We start from the raw sequence: 19,190 nt of genomic DNA, 5'->3' as shown, positions 1-19,190 counted from the left end.
AGGGGAAAAAGGACTGATGCCTCATAAGCTCAACCAAAGTTATGCTCTTAGATCAGAGCCCTATATTCTGTAAACTTATTTTGGGGGGGTTGGGCAGTGGGTGGAGGGTGGGGATAGGGGAGTAGATGAGAATTGTTTTCTTCTAGGTTTTTTTAAATTTTTATTTTTATTTAATTATTATTATTTTTTTACCAAAAGTTCCTTTTGAGAAACTTTAAGGATAGGAATATTTCTAAATTTCAATATAAAATGCCTTGTGCATAATAAATATTCTGTTAAGGTATCCTTCACCTTTCTCTCCTCATCCCACTAAAGAGATGTTGATGGCAAAACTAGATCTATTCCAGAACCAGGGAAAGAAGAGAGATTTTTGAAATCCAAAAGGATGGAGTGACACCAGCCATGACTGTTACTACCTTTTTATAATGGCTCCTAGGGGAGCTTAAGGGCTAATTTTGAAATGTGAGAGGAAATCTTTATATAGTTTTATACAAGAGTTGCATTCTAAACTCTGAAAGATCATTGAAGGATGAACTGTCAGGAGATCTGAAATTTTGTCAAGTTTTCTCGCTGACTGGCAAAAATCACCTTTCTCTACTGTTCTCTGGTCCTTGCTCCCAGTTGTTAAAATTTGCTTTCGTTATGAACATGATGGTGTATTAGGAAGTAACTTATATTTGCAGAATCCTTTTTCTTCAGCATGTCATGGGGACAATATCAAGGAAAATGGGGACTTAGTAAATATGGATTGACTAGGGTCTTCATCTACTAAATGTGTTGCTGAATCATTCACTTGAAATTTGAAACTTAATATATTTTAGGGGCTTCATATAAATAAACTAATGAAACTGAAAATCACCTTAAGACAAAAGAATACTTACGTTTCATGTCATAAAACAACCTTTACCATCTTGTGACATGCTTAATTCCCGGGGCAAGAAAATTCTTAGCCAGAGGAGTTTAGAATGTCATTTTTATTATATTTAATATTTTAACTTTTTTTGAAGACCAGGAAATTTGGGATGCACTTCCCATTATTAGAGCTAGTATTAACTCTACTTTGTGTAGGTCAGCAACTGTTCTAATTGTTTTATACACATTAAATATATATAAAAGTAAATCCTCCTTATAACCATGAGACTGATGTCAGTTATCTTCCCTCCAATTTTACAAATAAGGAAACTTATACACATAGAAATTAGAACTTGTCCAGGTGAATTTGTAGATGAATTTGTTACTAGCAATTTGCCATATGATTTTATGTCTCTTACTGTTTGCATTTATATACCATAGGACAAAATTACCCATACTCTGTGTTGAAAAAAAAAAAAAAGCCTACGACCTTTCAATGATAGTTAGATAAGAAATGTCTCGAAAGATTTTCACATTTCTAAATGTAGTTTGAGAATGCATCCCTGAATTTTTAGCCCCAGAGCTACCAGTTCAGAATTTCCTGTATATACTTTAAGTTTACCAAAGCTACAGTTTCTTTGCAGCTGAAAGTCTCTTTTAAGACCTCTTGTTTCTCATTCATAAATCCTTTCTGATCAGCCTTATGGATGGGCCAGAAGCCATCTCTGTTTATCTTTAGGATATTTGTCACAGGGTGGGAAGGTGGGGGTTGAGGAAGGTGGTGTGCCCCTCAGATATCAGAGCTGGGTTCTCAGGGTCTTATTCTCTTCTGCTTATTTGTGCTTATTGGGAAATCTGTCTCTCTTCCCCCTCCCTCGTTACATAAGTCTGTGAATCCTTTGCTGGCAAATTGTCTTCTTTGTTTTTTATTCCTTACTGCTTTAACATTGACTATGATATTTTAGACACATGAATGTGCTTGGGTTGAAATTTCATTTATTTTACCATTAGTAAACAGTTGAATCACAGAAAAATCCAGACTATTATTAAGTTTAACCAGATTTTTGGTTTTAAAGCATTTGATATAGAGATTGTTTTAGTTATAGAGAATAAATTGACACAATTAAAAATATTTAAGCAGTTTTTATTTAAAACTCAATGAGTCAAAAAGTAAACTTTGAATTATATATCCCAGTCTTTTCTTGGTGCCTTAAATAGCTAAGGGACCTTGTGGTCCCCCATGTGTCCCGAGCTGCCAGGCTCTTGAATTTACAAAAGAAATAGAAGGACTTGTCCCTGTTCTGAAGGGCTTGCTGTCTTGTTGAAAGACAAGACACGCATGAATAAAACACTAGAGACCCAATATAATAAAGTGTTGAAATTGTGGGGGGGAGAGGAGGTAGGCTTTCATAGCGGAAGAGTGCCCAGTTCAGGCCACAGTAGGAGGACTGCAGGAAGCCAGTGGGCATGAATTACACCCTGAATGGACTGGATTAGAAAAAAAGAAAAAGGAAACTAGCAACATGCATTGTATGCTCATTATATCCTAAGAACTATGTTAGGCCATGTTTTATCTTACATTGGTCTCATTATAGTCTTACGAAGGGTATCTACAAATCCATGTTTCACAAGTAAGGAAACCAGAACTTGGGTAATATTATCAAGTATTGTCTTACTGGTTTCAAATATTATCAAATATAGTCTATATTGCACAACTTCTTTTTTTAGAGCTCTCTTTCTGTTTTCATACTTCGTTTTTAGAGAACTACACCAAATTCACCATGATTGAAGACAATAAGGAAAATAAAGATCATTCCTTAGAAAGAGGGAGAGCAACCCTCATTTTTTCCTTGAAGAATGAAGTTGGTGGACTCATAAAAGCACTGAAAATCTTCCAGGTAAGCACTCTCCATATTTTTTGCATAGTCGTCTTCTCAAATGAGTCTCTAAAATTATATTTAAAATATAAATTACTGTAACTTCTTTGGAGATGGATAGAAGAAATTTCTTAAGCACTTAAGTTTCTAAAATATTGCTCCATTCTAACAAATGGGCAAGGGATACAAACCATTTACAGAAAAGAAGACACAAACGGGAGGAAAGATTCACTTCACAGATTTCAGAGAAGCAGATTTTAATTTTGTTTTAATTAAATAGAATATTACATTTTTAATATTATTTGGTGACATTAGTAAAATATTCCATGGTATTTTTAATAGAGCAAAATAACAAAAATTCCAAAATTATACTGTTCCCTACTGTCAAAGCCTCAATGCATTTGGAACTAAATACACCTTTGGTGCAATCGTAAATTGGCATAATGTGTAGGGAAACAATATGTATTAGGAACCTTAAGATGTTCATGCAGTTTGACCCAGTTATTCCACTTCCATAAATCCATCTTTTAATTTTTTTTTTTTTTTGAGAGAAACATGCATGCATGAGCTGGGGGGCGGGTGCAGTGAAGGGAGAGAATCTTACACAGGCTCCACGCTCAGTGCTCAGCGTAAAGCCCTATGACTCTGAGATCATGACCTGAGACAAAATCAAGAGCTAGAGGTTTACCTAACTGAGCTACCCAGGTGCCCCCCACCGATAAATCCATCCTAAGAAAACAGGGTATCTACAAATCCATGTGTTCACAAGTGAGGAAACCAGAACTTGGGTAATGTTATCAAGTATTGTCTTACTGGTTTCAAATTTGGATTAATTGTTTTTGGGGTGTTGAGTTGTATTAGTTCTTTATATACACTGGATACTACTCTTTATCATATACGTCATTGGCAAGTATCATCTCCCATTCAGTAAGTTGCCTTTCAGGTTTGTTGGTTGTTTCCTTTGTTGTGCAGAAGCTTTTTTTTTTTTTTTTTAAAAGATTTTATTTACTTATTTAACAGACAGAGATTACAAGTAGGCAGAGAGGCAGGCAGAGGGAGAGAGGGAAGCAGGCTCCCTGCTGAGCAGAGAGCCCGATGCGGGGCTCGATCCCAGGACCCCGAGATCATGACCTGAGCCGAAGGCAGAGGCTTTAACCCACTGAGCCACCCAGGCACCCCTGTGCAGAAGCTTTTTATTTTGATGTTGTCCTGACAGTTTTCCCAACATCCCTGATACTCTTTTTTTCTTGTTGGTTCATGTTCCTAATAATTCTTACTTCATCTCTACCTTTGCATCTACAGTTCTTCCTGTTTGGAAACCTCCTCCCCTTCTGTCTTCCTACCCTATCTATTCTTTAAGACTCATCTCTGTTCCTGTCTGCTTCATGAAAACGTCTACTTTCTCTGGCTCATAATGCTTTTTCCCAGAATATCTTCTGCACCTAAATACTTACTACTTGTGTTTTCTTTTAGCCTTTCCTGTGGTAGCCAACTAGATGATAAACTCCTTGTTTGACTTGCTTTGCTTTGTATACTTCACAGTTCTTACCTGGCTACTTAGGTGTTCACCAAGTTAATTCAAATTGAACTGGTTAGTGTTGGAAATCAGCTATTCTAACCTCATTTTTTTAGATGTTGAGTAACTGGTTCTTATTTTTCATTATTATGCCACTGGTGCTGGTCCTCAGCTATCCAAGTTGGTAAGAGAAGATATCCTCCTCCCACAAGTTTGCACATATGGCACCCAGTTTGGGCTGGCATGGGAAGAGAGCAGAAGAAGTAATCTGCTTCAGCTGGTTACTAAGTTTGTAGCTTAAGATATTTGAGGTATTAAAGACACTGTTCAAGATGTTCGTCTAATTTTATTAAATGCATATTCACAAAGGAAACTTTCCTTTCTAAAGGACTAAAAATAATATCACTTTTTGAAAACACTTTCATTTGTGATCAATTTTTGAAACTTTCTTTTTATCTAGGAGAGTTGATATTTTGATTTGAGGCTGTTCAGTTCTGGCAATTGAGGGCCTTCTAGTAGGTGTTATTTTATTAGTTTCTGGAGGGTGTGATAAATTTTTCAAACTTTTTTGAACAGTAATAATATTTAGGGGGAGTTATTTTACTGTTGGCAGGATTAAAAACACCATTTTTCTCTTTTGACTATGATGGCAAGTGTGGAATTGATTTTTAGTGGCAATGAAAGTAATGAGCTCAGCGACTATTATCACTTGAGGCTGTCATATGTCTCTTTACTCTCTGCTTTACTCAGGAGAAGCATGTGAACCTGTTACATATCGAGTCTCGAAAATCAAAGAGAAGAAACTCAGAATTTGAGATTTTTGTGGACTGTGATATCAACAGAGAACAATTGAATGACATTTTTCATCTGTTGAAGTCCCATACTAACGTTCTCTCTGTGAATCCACCAGATAATTTTACTGTGAAGGAAGATGGTAAGTTTGAAAAGTGAAAATCCCACTCAGAAGATTAAGTACATAAAGTGTGTCCAATCTTATATTTATCTTGAAGGCACGAACATAAAAATAAAACACTGTCTCTTCAAATTCCTTAGTTTGGTACTGAAGGGAGCCCAAAAATGTAATTACTCAAAATACTATAGAACACTTATGAAGTAACATTTTATCAAGTGTGAGAGAAGTGAAAGGAAAACACTGGGTAGAAGAAAGAATTCAGAATGGTTGGAAATTAAGTTTTCTCAGTTTCCAAATCATCAAGTGTTTCTTAATTTCACAAACCTTCAATTTACAATTCCTGAGCACTTAGAAATTCCCACAGGGCTTAGCATCTGGCAGATATAAAGTAAAGATTCAAATTTGTTGAGAATATTGACAGTCGCTGACAACTATGATGTGAATACACTCTTTACGCAGTCCTCCCTTTCCCCACTCCCACCAAAAGCAAGTGAAAAGCAACAAAGCCTCCTAAGGTTTCAGATGGCTAAGAACTTCTGTTGTGGAAAAAATCCTTGGGACAAAAGATAAAAGGATAATTGAACCACATTTTGCATATAGTACATAATTTAGAATAATCCCTTAGAACATGCACGGTACTGGGGTGTAATCCGGGCCGATACTCATTTGTTATGTATTTGTATGGCTGTTGTAAGTTATTAAAATAATAATATGCTTCCATTCATGAGTGCCAGATAGCTGTTTCCCCTAGTCCCTTGCATATCCCCGCCATGCCTGAAGGCTGTGTGCTCCAGATGCTACCCTGAGAGTCCCAGGCCCACTACAAATAACCAAAGGGTTAACAGCTGGTGGGGCAGGAGCCTAGGACTCTGCTCCTGCTATTTTGAGTGACTCGTGCGCCTGTGGTATTTCTGGTTAAATCTACTTGACTATCACTTTTGCGTATGTTAAAAAGAGCATTAGGCTGGAACAAGGTGGATTGAATTCTAGTCCTCTCTCTTCCAACAGAGATGAGTTACCTTGGATAAACTACCTCTCTGAGCTTTGATTATTCCATTTGTAAAATGAGGAGTTTTCTAGGGGCTAAATGGTTCAGTTGATATTTAGGGAATACTGATTTATGTCAGTTATTTCTATGAAGAAACAGGGATACAAACATATAGCCCTTCCCCTAGAGTCCTTCCTGATCTTTCCTATAAGACAGATATAAGCAGATCAGTTTCAGAGAATCAGAGCCCCAGGGACAAAGAATTAGCTCCACCTACAGGATTGGGGAAGGTTCATTTGATTTGGGTCTTAGAGGAGGAGAAGGATATTCTTAGGAAAATAGAAGGATGGGGGGGGGGGGGCAGAGAAGGAGAACAGCAGGTGCAAACGCCCAGAGTTACAGGAGGGCTTTTATCTCCGAGGGAAGGTGAGGGGGTGACAGATCAAAGTGACAAAGGCATCAGTGATCTCTAAAAGCCTTTGCATCAATGAAAAGAAACATTCAAAGTTCTCATTAAATTAGCACCTTATTCTGTTTTTTTTTTTTAAAAAGGATAGTTAATATGTAGCTTATACAATTTTTTTGATACTTTGGTTCTATTACTAAAGTATAGCATTTCTCCAATGCTTAGGAAATCAAGGCTCAAAAATTTCTTTGAACTAAAAAATTTTGAATGAATTTTACTTATTAGAAAAAGGGCAACTTACTTATATAAAATTTGCCTCAAAGTACAAGCTATAAAAAATATTTCATCCAAATGTACTTATGACTTTCTTAATTTCTTCTTTCTTATTGCCTTCAGATCATCTCTTCAACTGTTAGTGGTTTTGTATTTTGCAGGTATGGAAACTGTTCCTTGGTTTCCAAAGAAGGTTTCTGACCTGGACCATTGTGCCAACAGAGTTCTGATGTATGGATCTGAACTGGATGCCGATCATCCTGTAAATATTTTTAATAAATAGTTCCATGAAAATAATTTAAAGCAAATTAAAAATTAGGGGAAATTATTTTCTTTTTTTGGAGAACATGCTTATTCCAGAGTAAGTGGGATGTGGTTTTAATCTGGATTTCGGGAAGTGCCCGTAGTTTTCCACATTGGCGGAATCCCAACTAATGTCTAAAGAGCATCTAAATTCATTAGCTCTGAAACCCCTGCCCCATGTCTGGCCTTCCTATTAATAAGAGCTTCTCTGTCGTAGAATTCTCAAGAATTCTGCTAAATTGAAGATAGTATCCACAGCAGTTTTTGTTTAAGTGGGTATAGATTATTGGAAATGGGAGGGGACAGGTAAGGATAAGGGAGAAATACTTACTATTCACGCTGTCCGGCAGGACTGATTTATTAGGCAGTTGATGAACTGGGAAGTTGTTCCTTTGGAAAATTATACGAGTCATAGTACAGGCATGAGTTGGAGAATTAGCAAGCCCAGAGCATTAGGGTTGCTTTTGGAGTCATAGGGTTCTGGGAAGGTCGAGAAAAAAAAGAGTGCCATTTTGGAGTCGTAGGCAGCAGGTCTTTGATCTGCCACTTAGTAGATCTGTTCATTGGCTGCATATTGCCTTAGAGAGCCCTCAGCTGATCTACCCCTTTTCCCATAATATCGCATTGAGCAATTTATTAATTGTAATTGTATTTGCCCTCAAGGCATTTGCAGTCTAGTTGGAAAATAAAGCACACATCTATAAATAAGCATGTGATTAAATTGTGAAAAGTCCTAAATGGAATGAACAGATTGCTTTGAGGTGTACATAAGAAGGCAAACACTTTTAGTTGAAGAGATCAGAGAAAGGCAACATTTTAACACAGTCTTAAAGGAGTTTGGCAGGAAAGATATGGGGAGAAAGGACAGTTCATTGTAACATGAGCAAAGGTTCAGAGGTAAGAAAATCCAGAGCATGTTTATGGAGAGGTGGCTAAATAATTTTTTCTGATCTACTACCAAGTGCTACTGATTTTTACCTCCTAAATATTGCTTAAATTTGTTCCTTATTTATCCCTATTAACATACCTTTAACTCATCCCTCAGCCTCCAGCTCACCACCTCAAACCCACCCTCCTCATAGTCACTAGAATGATCTAAAACTTCAGTATGATCATTATCCCTTTTCTGCCTAAAACTCACCAACGATACCTAGGTACCCATCTAAGAAAATTGAAAACATATGTTCATACAAAAACTTGTACACAAATTTTCATAGCAGCTTAATTCATAGTAACAAAAAAGTAGAAACAACCCAGATGTCCATCCACTGATAAGCAGATCAGTAAATTGTGATAAGTCCATAAAATGGAATATTAGTGATCATAAATTAACACAAAATACTGATACATGCATGCTACAACAGGGAGGAACCTTGAAAACTGTGATAATAGAAGAAGCTGGTCACAAAAGACCATGTGTTTATGATTCCTTTTATACAAAATATCCAGAATACCCAAATTCATAGGAACAGAAAGTAGATTAATGGTTGCCAGGAGCTGGAGATGAAGGGAAATGGTGGGGAGTCTGTGAATGAGTGTGGTGTTTCTTCTGGGGATAAACATTTTCTGAAATTATAGTGGAAGTGGTTGCACAACACTGTGACTGTACTAAAATCATGACACTGTACACTTTAAAATTTTATGGTGTGTGAATTATATATCAATAAAGCTGGTGTTTTTTTTTTTTTTTTTTTTTTGAAAAATCACCAATGGCTTCCCATCACCCAAAGACTGAAGTCCAAGCTGTTTCAGACCCTGACTAGCAGGCCTCAAACTAGTCTGTGCCAGGCTCCACCTCCTTCTCCAAGCTCCAGCTCACATTTCCTCAGTCACAGCTTACTGTTTTTCATTGCTGCACTGACATTGATGCTATCCTTTCTGTCCTTTCCCACCCAACTGTCCCCACTCCTTTTCTGAGACTTAGCTTGGGAGTCACTGTTGGGAAACCCTTCCTGACCACCCCCTACTCTCTTTCACATACGCTGGGTTAGGAGTCTCTCTTTTGAGTTCAGTGGCATTTTGGGCATATCTCTAATAAGGCAGTTAGCATATTGTTTCATAATAATTGGTTGGTGTAAACTCCCTGAAGACCCAGGTTGTGCTTTGCTCCTATTTGTTTCTCTGGATTTTAGCACAAGGCCAGGTGCATAGGAGGGGCTTGTAAATCTGTGTTAAAGAGATAAGCCTCATTCTCCCCTCTTATTTCTTCCCCTTTTTTTCCTGTTTTGCATTATTGGCTGTTTTCTCCTGGGCTTTGCTTTTTGAAGTGTTATTTTTTCTGTTTGGTTTTTTAAAAAATATTTTCTAGGTATAAATTCGAATGTTACTGTTTTATCTTTTTATTATTGTTGTTTGCTTTAGCAAATATGAATATGTTTGCATTTTGTGATGAAATCTAAGGCTAGATTTAGTTGTCATGACTCCATGTATTATTAGTTACCATTTTATTATGAATTATGATTACAGGAAAATATAGCTGAAGGTGTTGTCAAACGATTAAGAAAAAAAAATCTCACATTTGGAAAAGAGTTGTGTGTTTAACTAGGATGATGCTTTTCTTATTCCTCAAACCATTTTATTTTTGTAGCCACTATAAGATTTCTGTATCTTTGTATCTATAGTATTTTTTATTTAGTAGCCATTATAGTTTTAAGCTTTCCTATAACATTGCCTTTTTTAACTAACTTACTTTATTGAAATTCGATTAGTTAACATTTAGTGTATCATTAGTTTCAGATGTTTAGAGTTCAGTAATTCATCGGTTGCATATAACACCCAGTGATCATTACATCACATGCCCTCCTTAATGCCCATCACCCACTTACCCCATCCCTTTCACCCATAAGATTGCCTTTAAAATAAAAATAATCATACATTTCTAAACAGTGCTTACTCAAAATTACAATTATGTAGCCCTTTAGTATCGTAACTTGAGTAATAATGAAATGTTCCCTAAATATCATTTGTCAACATTTTTTAATATGGATATTTTTAAACTTTTCTTTAATTATCAGGGCTTCAAAGACAATGCTTACCGTAAAAGACGGAAATATTTTGCAGACTTGGCTATGAACTATAAACAGTAAGTATATTATAAAAATAACTTACTCAATTTTGAAATAAAAAAATGAATAGAGTAGATTATGCTCATTTAGCAAATAAAAGATAAATGCTATTGTTTACTGAATGCTAATTCAAAATAACTCTGTATGTCTCACTAGTGGAGACCCCATTCCCAAAGTTGAATTCACTGAAGAGGAGATTAAGACCTGGGGAACTGTGTTCCGAGAGCTCAACAAACTTTACCCAACCCATGCCTGCAGAGAGTATCTCAAAAACTTACCTTTGCTTTCTAAATATTGTGGATACCGGGAAGATAATATCCCACAATTGGAAGATGTCTCAAACTTTTTAAAAGGTAATATGCTTAATTTTTTGTAAGGCGTATGTTGAGCTCTGTTGTGATCATGACAGAATTTTTAATAGAGGAATAAAAAGTTCAAGTGTATGGGAGGTCAGAATTTTCCTTACTGTGTCCTGGAGTATTGGACCCAGTATTGGGCATCCCATTTGAAGAGGGACAATTATAATCTGGAGTGAATGTGGACAAGTGAGCAGAATTTTAAGGGGCATGGAAAATGTATTATATAAGTATAGTTTGAAGGACTCTTAGGATGTTTAACCTGGAGATATAGGGGACATGATAGCTTTATTTAAATACTAGCTGATCATCTTATGTAATAGAGGGAATACTATGTGACCCTAAAGTAAATGACAGTTGGATAGAAACTGCAATCTTTTAGCTCAAAATGGAGAGGACCTTGTTAAATGAGCCATTTGAAAATGGAACAGGCTCATGAGATTTCTGCACCCCTGGAGGTTTTCATGCAAAAGTTCTACACCCACTTGTCAGGGATGTGGTAGAGAACACTCAGGCTCCTTGGAGAAGACTGGAGTAAATGGTCTCCAAAGCTCCTTTCCACCCTAAGACCCCATCATTCTCCCAAGGAAGAAGATGTGCTAGTAGAAGTATCAACAAAGAAGTATCAACAGTTTTGTTTTTTTTTTTTTCCTTTTAGTTCTTCCTGCTTATTTGGTTCAGGCTTCCTTATTTTTTTCTAGCTAGTACAGGAAGTAAAATGATCAGTGATCTCCAGGGTTTTCAATATATAAGAAAGATAAATATCCCCCTTGATCTCAGCAGACTAGAACCTTAGGGAACAAATTGAAGTTATGTTTTTCATGTTTATTTCCATCATGGTCTGAAATTTCTATCTTTGAATTTCTTACATAGACCATCATAAAAACCTACATATCTGTTTGACTCCATAATTCTTGTTAGTCAACCACTATGCACAAAACTAAGAAAAACTAAGCAGGAAAAATGCACTATTGTTTTATAAGAGAAGAACTCCTATAAATGGTTCCTATAAAGACTAGATTAAAAAAAAAAGTGATTAGGATGACAGAGAACCAACACACATGACCTCACCTATGGGTCCAACAAAGATGAGCAAGCATATGCCGTAGAGGTTATCACGTTAAATTTGCTTGAGATTTGGAGGAAGTATTTTGCTAGGGATAGAAAATGGAAAGCTGTTCACCTGGGGTCTGGAGCGTGAGCTGGCTGCTGAACAGGTTGCTGAAGGTGTTTCAGGGGAAATTGTCAAAGAGGGAAACCCAAACCTAAATGACTGTTCAAACAAAATATTGGTTAGAAGGCGCTCTTCACACTATCAAATATGGTGGCTCCTAGATGCGTGTGGTTGTTTAAATAATTCACATTAGGGTAAATCAAAATACTAGTTTCCTAGCCACAGTAGCCACATTTCAAGTGCTTAATAGCCCCGTGTGGTTAGTGGCTACCTTACTGGGTAGCCTAGCTGTAGAGCATTTCCATTATTGTGGAGAGTTCTATTGGCCTATGAAGTCCACCCATCAGAGTGGGGAAATCCAAGTACAAAAGGAACTGGGTGGAAGTGGAAGAGCAGAGGGCGAGTTTCCATGTTTTCCCTTAAAATGCTACCGGGTGCCACTGGCAGAATTAAAATGTTGCAGAAAATGGTCTGTTGGGGTGAAGATTTTCTTCGTTTTCTCCTTTGCTTTGCAGAGCGCACTGGTTTTTCCATCCGTCCCGTGGCTGGTTACCTGTCACCAAGAGATTTCTTATCAGGCTTAGCCTTCCGGGTTTTCCACTGCACACAGTACGTGAGACACAGTTCCGACCCTCTCTATACCCCAGAGCCGTGAGTACTTCCGTTTAGTATTCATTTATCAAATAGTTATTTGTCATGATGGTACCTCCTTCAGGAGTCTGGTGTGACAATTAAATGAATGAACATGTGTAAAAAATTTGGAACAGTGCCTGGCACATAATACACGCTCCATGGTCTGTTAGCCGTTATCAGTACTATTTTTAATTGACAGCCTGTTACCGTTAGGTGCCCAGTGCTAGCCTAAGCATAGGGAGTGTAAAAACTCAGACAAAAGTTTCTGCCTTCATAGAATTTATATTCCAGTGGGGATAGAGATAATAAACAAGTAAATATATATAAATATAATAAATATATAATATATGTAAATTTATATATGTGTAAATATATATATTTTTAAAGATTTTATTTATTTATTTGACAGAGATCACAAGTAGGCAGAGAGGCAGGCAGGGTGGGGGGTGAAGCAGGCTCCTTGCTGAGCAGAGAGCCCAATGTGGGGCTCGATCCCAGATCCCTGAGATCATGACCTGAGCCGAAGGCAGAGGCTTTAACCCACTGAGCCACCCAGGCGCCCCTGTAAATATATATATTTAATATCACCAATCAATGGGGATAAGTGCCACTGAGAAAAGTAAAGCAGAGAAAGGGGAATGTGGCGGATGTGTGGAGTGTTTCTATTTTGAAAAGCATGATCAGACAAGGACTCACTGAGAAGGTGACATTTGAGCAGAGACCTGATTTGGTTGGGGTGTGGGACAGACATGTCTATGGGTATCTTATGTGTATATGTTTGTAAGTGGCCTAAGTTTTGAACCGAAATAGTTTCTTCAGTAAATTACTAGTGTCTTTCGTGGTCCACTTGCAAAGTAATAATACCACCCGAATCAAAGTAAGATCAGATCAATTTTGGTTTAATTGAATTGTTGACCGTGGTTTATATGTGACATGAGCATCACAGAGTGATGAACTTTTACCTCTTTTTCAGAGATACTTGCCATGAGCTCTTAGGTCATGTCCCCCTTTTGGCTGAACCTAGTTTTGCTCAATTCTCCCAAGAAATTGGCCTGGCTTCCCTTGGAGCTTCAGAGGAGTCTGTTCAAAAACTCGCAACGGTATAAATTGGAAAATAGCTGTAGAGATCAGTAATTCCTATCGGGTTTGGGATGGGAGTGTCAGTTTAAAAGGACATATTTAAGGTGACTGTTAGACAGTTTGTCTTTGCTCATATTTAATTTAATTTAAATAATTTCAATAGCAATAAAGGAGGATGTGAAATTTTAAGATTCATCAACAGGAGACATGGGCTTTAAAAAAAGATAGAGAAACGCTGGAGTTCAATCATGTTAATTGTTTGAGATCTTTTTTTAATAAAAATGATGAGTCCTCTGAAAATGATGCTAAAGATGCTTTTGAGCCTCTGTGCTGGAAATACAAAGATGAGTAAGATCTGGTTCCTGCCTTCAAGGAGTTTATGTACAACTTAAGGAGACAGTCATTTTAGAATGGGATAAACTCTACAGAGAAGTTCAGGCAGAGTATTCTGGGAGGGCAAAGAATGGCTTGGGGAAGGTTTCGTGGAAGAGGAATGTCTGGACTAGCCTAGGGAAGGTTTGTCATGTTTTCACTTGCCAAGAAAGGAAGGAAGAGGATCTTAGGATAACAGCACCCAAGGAAAAACAAGGAGGTGCTTGGTGTGTCTGGGGAAATGACAAGAAGCTGGAACGGAGTGTGATAGGGTGGGGGATGTAGTATGAAAAAGGCTGGATGATTAGAACAGTGCTTCTCAAATTGTGGTTTGGGGACCCCCTGGTGTTCCTGAAACCCTTACACAGGGTCCTTGAGTGAAATATACACTCAGGGTGCAAAGTGGATTTCAATATAAGGCTAGAGTTCATTGATATGGTTTCAGATTCCACACTGCAGCTGAAATCTAAGAAATTAGCACTTGTTGAGTTTTGATGTAGTGTCAAAGAATATCCACAGTTATCTGAAAAGGCTATTAGAATCCATAGCCTTCTTCCAACTGCTTATCTGTGTGAGGTTGAGTTTTCTTCATAGCCTTTAACTAAAACAACATAGGGCAACAGGTTAAATATAGAAGCAGATAGGAGAATCCATCTTGTTTTTCTAGCCAGACATTAAATAACATCTAGACAGACATTTAAAAAGATTGGGAACAATGTAAAACAATGCTTCCTTCCTGACCCTTTTTAAAATGTTGTGCAATAGAGTTACTTTGCATTAAATTGGTATGTTATCATAAAATGGTTTATTACATTTTAAAATTAATTAGTAGACATGTAAATGTTTTCAGTTTTAACTTTTACTCTAATAAATTTAGTGAGCTGTAATCCACATAAACAAAAGGTCCTTCGGGTCCTGAGTAATTTTAAGAATATGCAAGAGTCCTGGGAACAGCAGTTTGAGAAGTGCTGGTTTAGAATGAGGCCAGGTTGTAGAAATACTTGGGAACCGGTCTGGGGATCTTGAACTTCTTTCCAGGGCACTGTGGGTCAGTGTCTAATAGCTGCTGTTTGTTTTAAATTGAGTTATTCAGGCTGTGAAAGTAATATCAATGTCCTTTTGCAGTGCTACTTTTTCACTGTGGAGTTTGGTCTCTGTAAGCAAGACGGGCAGCTGCGAGTCTTTGGTGCTGGATTACTTTCTTCTATCAGTGAACTTAAGGTAAAAGCCATAAATCTCTCCACATAGCCATGTTCACATACTATAATTGATACAACCAGAAAGAGTTTTTGGACTTGAACAAGTGCATACTATGGAAAATACTTGGGGTGGCAGTAAAGACAATTTTCTCTATTTCCCAGGCTTATAGAGATACCCTATTTTTCTTTTTTTACTTATATGTGGAATTTAAAAAAAAAGACCTTATTTATTTATTTGACAGAGAGAAAGTGAGAGCAGGAACACAAGAAGGGGCAGAAGGAGGGGAGAAGCTGGCCTCCTGCCAAGCAGGGAGACCAACGCAGAACTTGATCCCAGGACCCCAGGATCATGACCTGAGCCGAAGGCAGATGCTTAATTGACTGAGGCACCCAGGCACCCCCTTATCTGTGGAATTTAATTAATTAATTTCTCTCTCTTTTTTAGTATAGTTGACACACTATAGACATGTTATTTATTTATTTGAAGGTTTATTTATTTATTTTGGAGAAAGAAAGTACCTAAGCCGGGGGGCGGGAAGGGCAGAAGGAGAGAGAGGATTCCCAATGCAGACTCCCTGCTGAGTGCAGAAACTTATGTGGGGCTTGACCCCAGGACCCTGAGATCATGACCTGAGCTAAAGCCAAGAGCTGGGCGCTTAACCAACTGAGCCACCCAGGTGTCCCAACAGATATATATATATATATATATATTTTTTTTTTTTTTTTAAAGCATGTTAAAGCTTTTGCTTACAAAGTTTTCCTGTTCCCTCACCATTTTTATTTTTATTTATTTATTTTTATTTATTTATTTATTTATTTATTTATTTGATGGAGAGAGATCACAAGGAGGTAGAGAGGCCAGCAGAGAGAGAGAGAGGGGGAAGCAGGCTCCCTGCTGAGCAGAGAGCCCGATGCGGGACTCAATCCCATGACCCTGAGATCACGACCTAAGCCGAAGGCAGAGGCTTAACCCACTGATCCACCCAGGCGCCCTCCCTCACCATTTTTAGTGTGCAAGCCATAACTTCTCCTAAATTCTATGGAATTCTTTGAGAATTATTATTTACCCAATAAAGGAATGATCTTATGTTTGCTGAGTGATGGGTTGTGTGTGAAATACTGTTCATGGTACTTCTTGCTCTCAGGAGTCTACCACGTTATGGCGGGTACAAGTCACGTACAGAAATAACTAGTGCAGGCGAGGAAGTCAGTGTCATAATGCAGGAATATACATGAAGATCGTCGGGTGCCTCTTACCTGGAAAGAGTGTTAGAACAAAGTCATGGAGATGATCTTGGGGCATTTATGGGGAATAGCAAGCCATTTGTTTTGCTGGAGTATATTGTGGGTCAAATAATGCTGTAGGAAATAAGTTTGGAATTATAGGTTGGCCATTACGTCAGTGCCCTCAGCGGTGTGCTGATTCTGGTGGTGATGTTTGGGATGTGATCCATGAAGTTAGACAGTATTCTTTGATTCACTGACTCTGTCTTCTAGCACTCACTTTCTGGACATGCCAAAGTAAAGCCCTTTGATCCCAAGATTACCTGCAAACAGGAGTGTCTCATCACAACTTTTCAGGATGTCTACTTTGTATCTGAAAGCTTTGAAGATGCAAAGGAGAAGATGAGGTAAGGTATATCTTCCCTATGGCTTCACTCTCCTCTGCAAAAGATAGGTCCAGTGATGGTAACAAATCACAGAAGTAAGCGGGCTGGATAGTTAGAAACCTACAAGGTAACGTCTGCCTCTGACGTAGCTCCCTTTCACAAATAAATATTTAGAGTATGTTGTTTATGGTGATGTTTGGTGATTACATATATGAATTGGATACATTGAGAAACTGGTTTCTTCCCATCAGAGTTTATAATCTATTAGGAAAAATAAACTATATGCAAATTACTGTATCACAGCATAGAAAGCCTTAGAGAGATACTGATGAAACTTTGTTTTCCATTTTATTCAGGAGCAATTTATTCTAGATGGGGGGACAGAGAATGCTTAATGGCATCTGAGAAAGCACTTGAAGGATGAATAGAATTTAGATATGCTAAGTTTTAGGCTAAGGGAGAGCATGAAACAAGTAAGGGAGGTAGAAAAATATGAGTGTGATGCAATGAAGCTATGCTTTAACTGTTTTTTAAAAGAGATTTTATTTATTTATTTGACAGAGAGACAGCAAGAGAGGGAACACAGCAGGGGGAGTGAGAGAGGGAGAAACAAGCTTCCTGCTGAGCAGGGAGTCTGATGCAGGGCTCGATCTCAGGACCCTGGAATCATGACCTGAGCTGAAAACAGACACTAAATGACTGAGCTACCCAGGCGTCCCATGTTTAACCACTTTTTAAAAAAAAGATTTTATCTATCTATCTATCTATCTATCATCTATTTATCTATTTATAGAGCACAAGTCAGGAGAGGAGGAAAGGGAGAGGGAGAGAGAGAATCTCAAGCAAACTCTGCAATGAGCATGGAGACAGACACGGGGCTTGAGCTCACCACCCTGAGATCATGACCTGAGCTGAAATGAAGACTCAGGTGCTCAACAAATTGAGCCACCCAGGCGCCCCACTATGCTTTAACTATTAATCAGCTATATGTGTTGTTAAGAAAGAAAGACACTGGAGACAGAGAAACTACTCAGGAGATTTTTGTAATACTTCAGATGAAAATAAGAGCCTGGGCCAAGACAGAAGTAGTAAGAAAGGAAGGACTAGAGAAGCAGAATCAACAAAATATTTGGTGGAAGGGATCTTACATTGTGAGATCATTGTGGGACAGATGGGGGTTGAAGACATGTTCCTTGTTTTCCAGAGATTTTCTGATACTTGGGGAGTTAGGCCAGACCCAGAACCAAATAACAATACCAACAGGTCTACCTCTAGCTCATATGGTCTCTTTGCACAGACTCAAAGAAGTGGTCCCTCATGGGTAGACCAGGTGGATTGCAAGCTGCTTTTCAGCCCTTACTCATGTACAGTTGTCCTCAGCTGTGTTCCTACGGGTCTGGAACACAATTGTTTTTGGGGGTGCCAAATGAGAGGTTCGAATGTTGACTTGATGAAGAGGGCAGGACTTGAATGCATGAAGAAAGGGTAGAAATTAGGTCATTTGAGAGAAAGCTAGAGGAAAACATTGTAAACAGAAAGAATGTCTATGTGCAGGAGGCAGGACTGCTCTTGGGGTGTGTGTGTGTGTGTGTGTGGGTGTGTGTGCGGGTGTAGTTAGGTAAATCACAGATGAGGGGTGTTACTGGGTAGTCAAGTGCGCCATTGTCTCCTGATCAAGCTATTGTAGTTGGTCTCCTTACTGTAGCCAAGAAATGTATAAAGTAATAAATTGTTTAAAAAGTCACCCACAGGATCTTTCCCTGGCAGTGCAGGCATGGGTGTGTCTATGGCAGCTTTAAGTTTCGTATCTGTGTAGGATTCCAGGGGATCTCTGCACGTGCTGTGTAGGGAAGGTCAGATGGGTTGTGTGAACAACTGATAAAGATTTATCCATCGCCTCGGGTGTGCAATAGGTTTGCTCTTGCTCATTCAGTTTTCATCCTCTGCTTCCTGGAAATTGATTGCCTCTTATTTGATTTCTTAAATAGAGAATTTACCAAAACAATCAAGCGTCCATTTGGAGTGAAGTATAATCCGTACACACGGAGTGTTCAGATCTTGAAAGACACCAAGAGCATAACCAGCGCCATGAACGAGCTGCAGCATGATCTTGATGTCGTCAGTGATGCCCTTGCAAAGGTCAGCAGACAGCCGATCAGCTGATCCTGAGAGGGTCTGAGCGCCAATTCCGAGGCCTGTGGGCCAGCTCCTGCTTTTCTTGAAGACCTGCTTGGCGAGAGTCAGCAGCCAAACGATATTCTCCACTCCTATTCCTTAATCAGTTCTTTGAAAATTCGCCCCTGAATACTCTATACCACTACCTATTATTTTTTGGGGGTAACAGCTTTAGCGAAATATGATTCATATATGTTACAATTCACTGACCACTTGTTTTTTTTATAGAGAATTTTTTTTACCCCAGAGATAGATCTCATACCAGCTTGATTCTCTTTTCCCTAATCCTTCTTGAATAAAATGACCTTTACGATCACTTAAAATACCTGGATGGGTATTATGGACCTGACCCATACTGCTACCTAAGATCCTCTTACTTCTAAAGTATCTTACTTATC

At 38.2% G+C, this 19,190-nt stretch overlaps 1 protein-coding gene across 1 annotated transcript; it reads left to right on the top strand.

Annotated features, from left to right (window-relative positions):
- The first annotated feature begins 2,633 nt into the window (after positions 1-2,633).
- Positions 2,634-18,842, top strand: TPH1 (tryptophan hydroxylase 1). Its single transcript, XM_032881113.1, has 10 exons — positions 2,634-2,750; positions 4,996-5,179; positions 6,987-7,087; positions 10,143-10,210; positions 10,350-10,546; positions 12,239-12,374; positions 13,330-13,456; positions 14,934-15,029; positions 16,505-16,638; positions 18,606-18,842. The coding sequence occupies exons 1-10, from the start codon at positions 2,634-2,636 to the stop codon at positions 18,778-18,780; spliced, it is 1,335 nt and encodes a 444-aa protein (XP_032737004.1). The 3' UTR covers positions 18,781-18,842.
- Positions 18,843-19,190: the final 348 nt, after the last annotated feature.

The sequence above is a fragment of the Lontra canadensis genome, unplaced genomic scaffold (genome assembly GCF_010015895.1).
Source record: "Lontra canadensis isolate GAN:19392208 unplaced genomic scaffold, GSC_riverotter_1.0 scaffold74, whole genome shotgun sequence".
In the NCBI taxonomy this organism is placed as follows: domain Eukaryota; kingdom Metazoa; phylum Chordata; class Mammalia; order Carnivora; family Mustelidae; genus Lontra; species Lontra canadensis.
This window is presented reverse-complemented; position numbering and strand designations above follow the sequence as displayed.

Bases quoted from the DNA above. Each gene is read 5' to 3' on its own strand.
- TPH1 (XM_032881113.1), top strand. From the start codon at position 2,634: ATGATTGAAGACAATAAGGAAAATAAAGATCATTCCTTAGAAAGAGGG. The intron at 10,211-10,349 runs GTAAGTATATTA...ATGTCTCACTAG, and splicing joins TTGGCTATGAACTATAAACA to TGGAGACCCCATTCCCAAAG. The intron at 16,639-18,605 runs GTAAGGTATATC...TTTCTTAAATAG, and splicing joins GATGCAAAGGAGAAGATGAG to AGAATTTACCAAAACAATCA.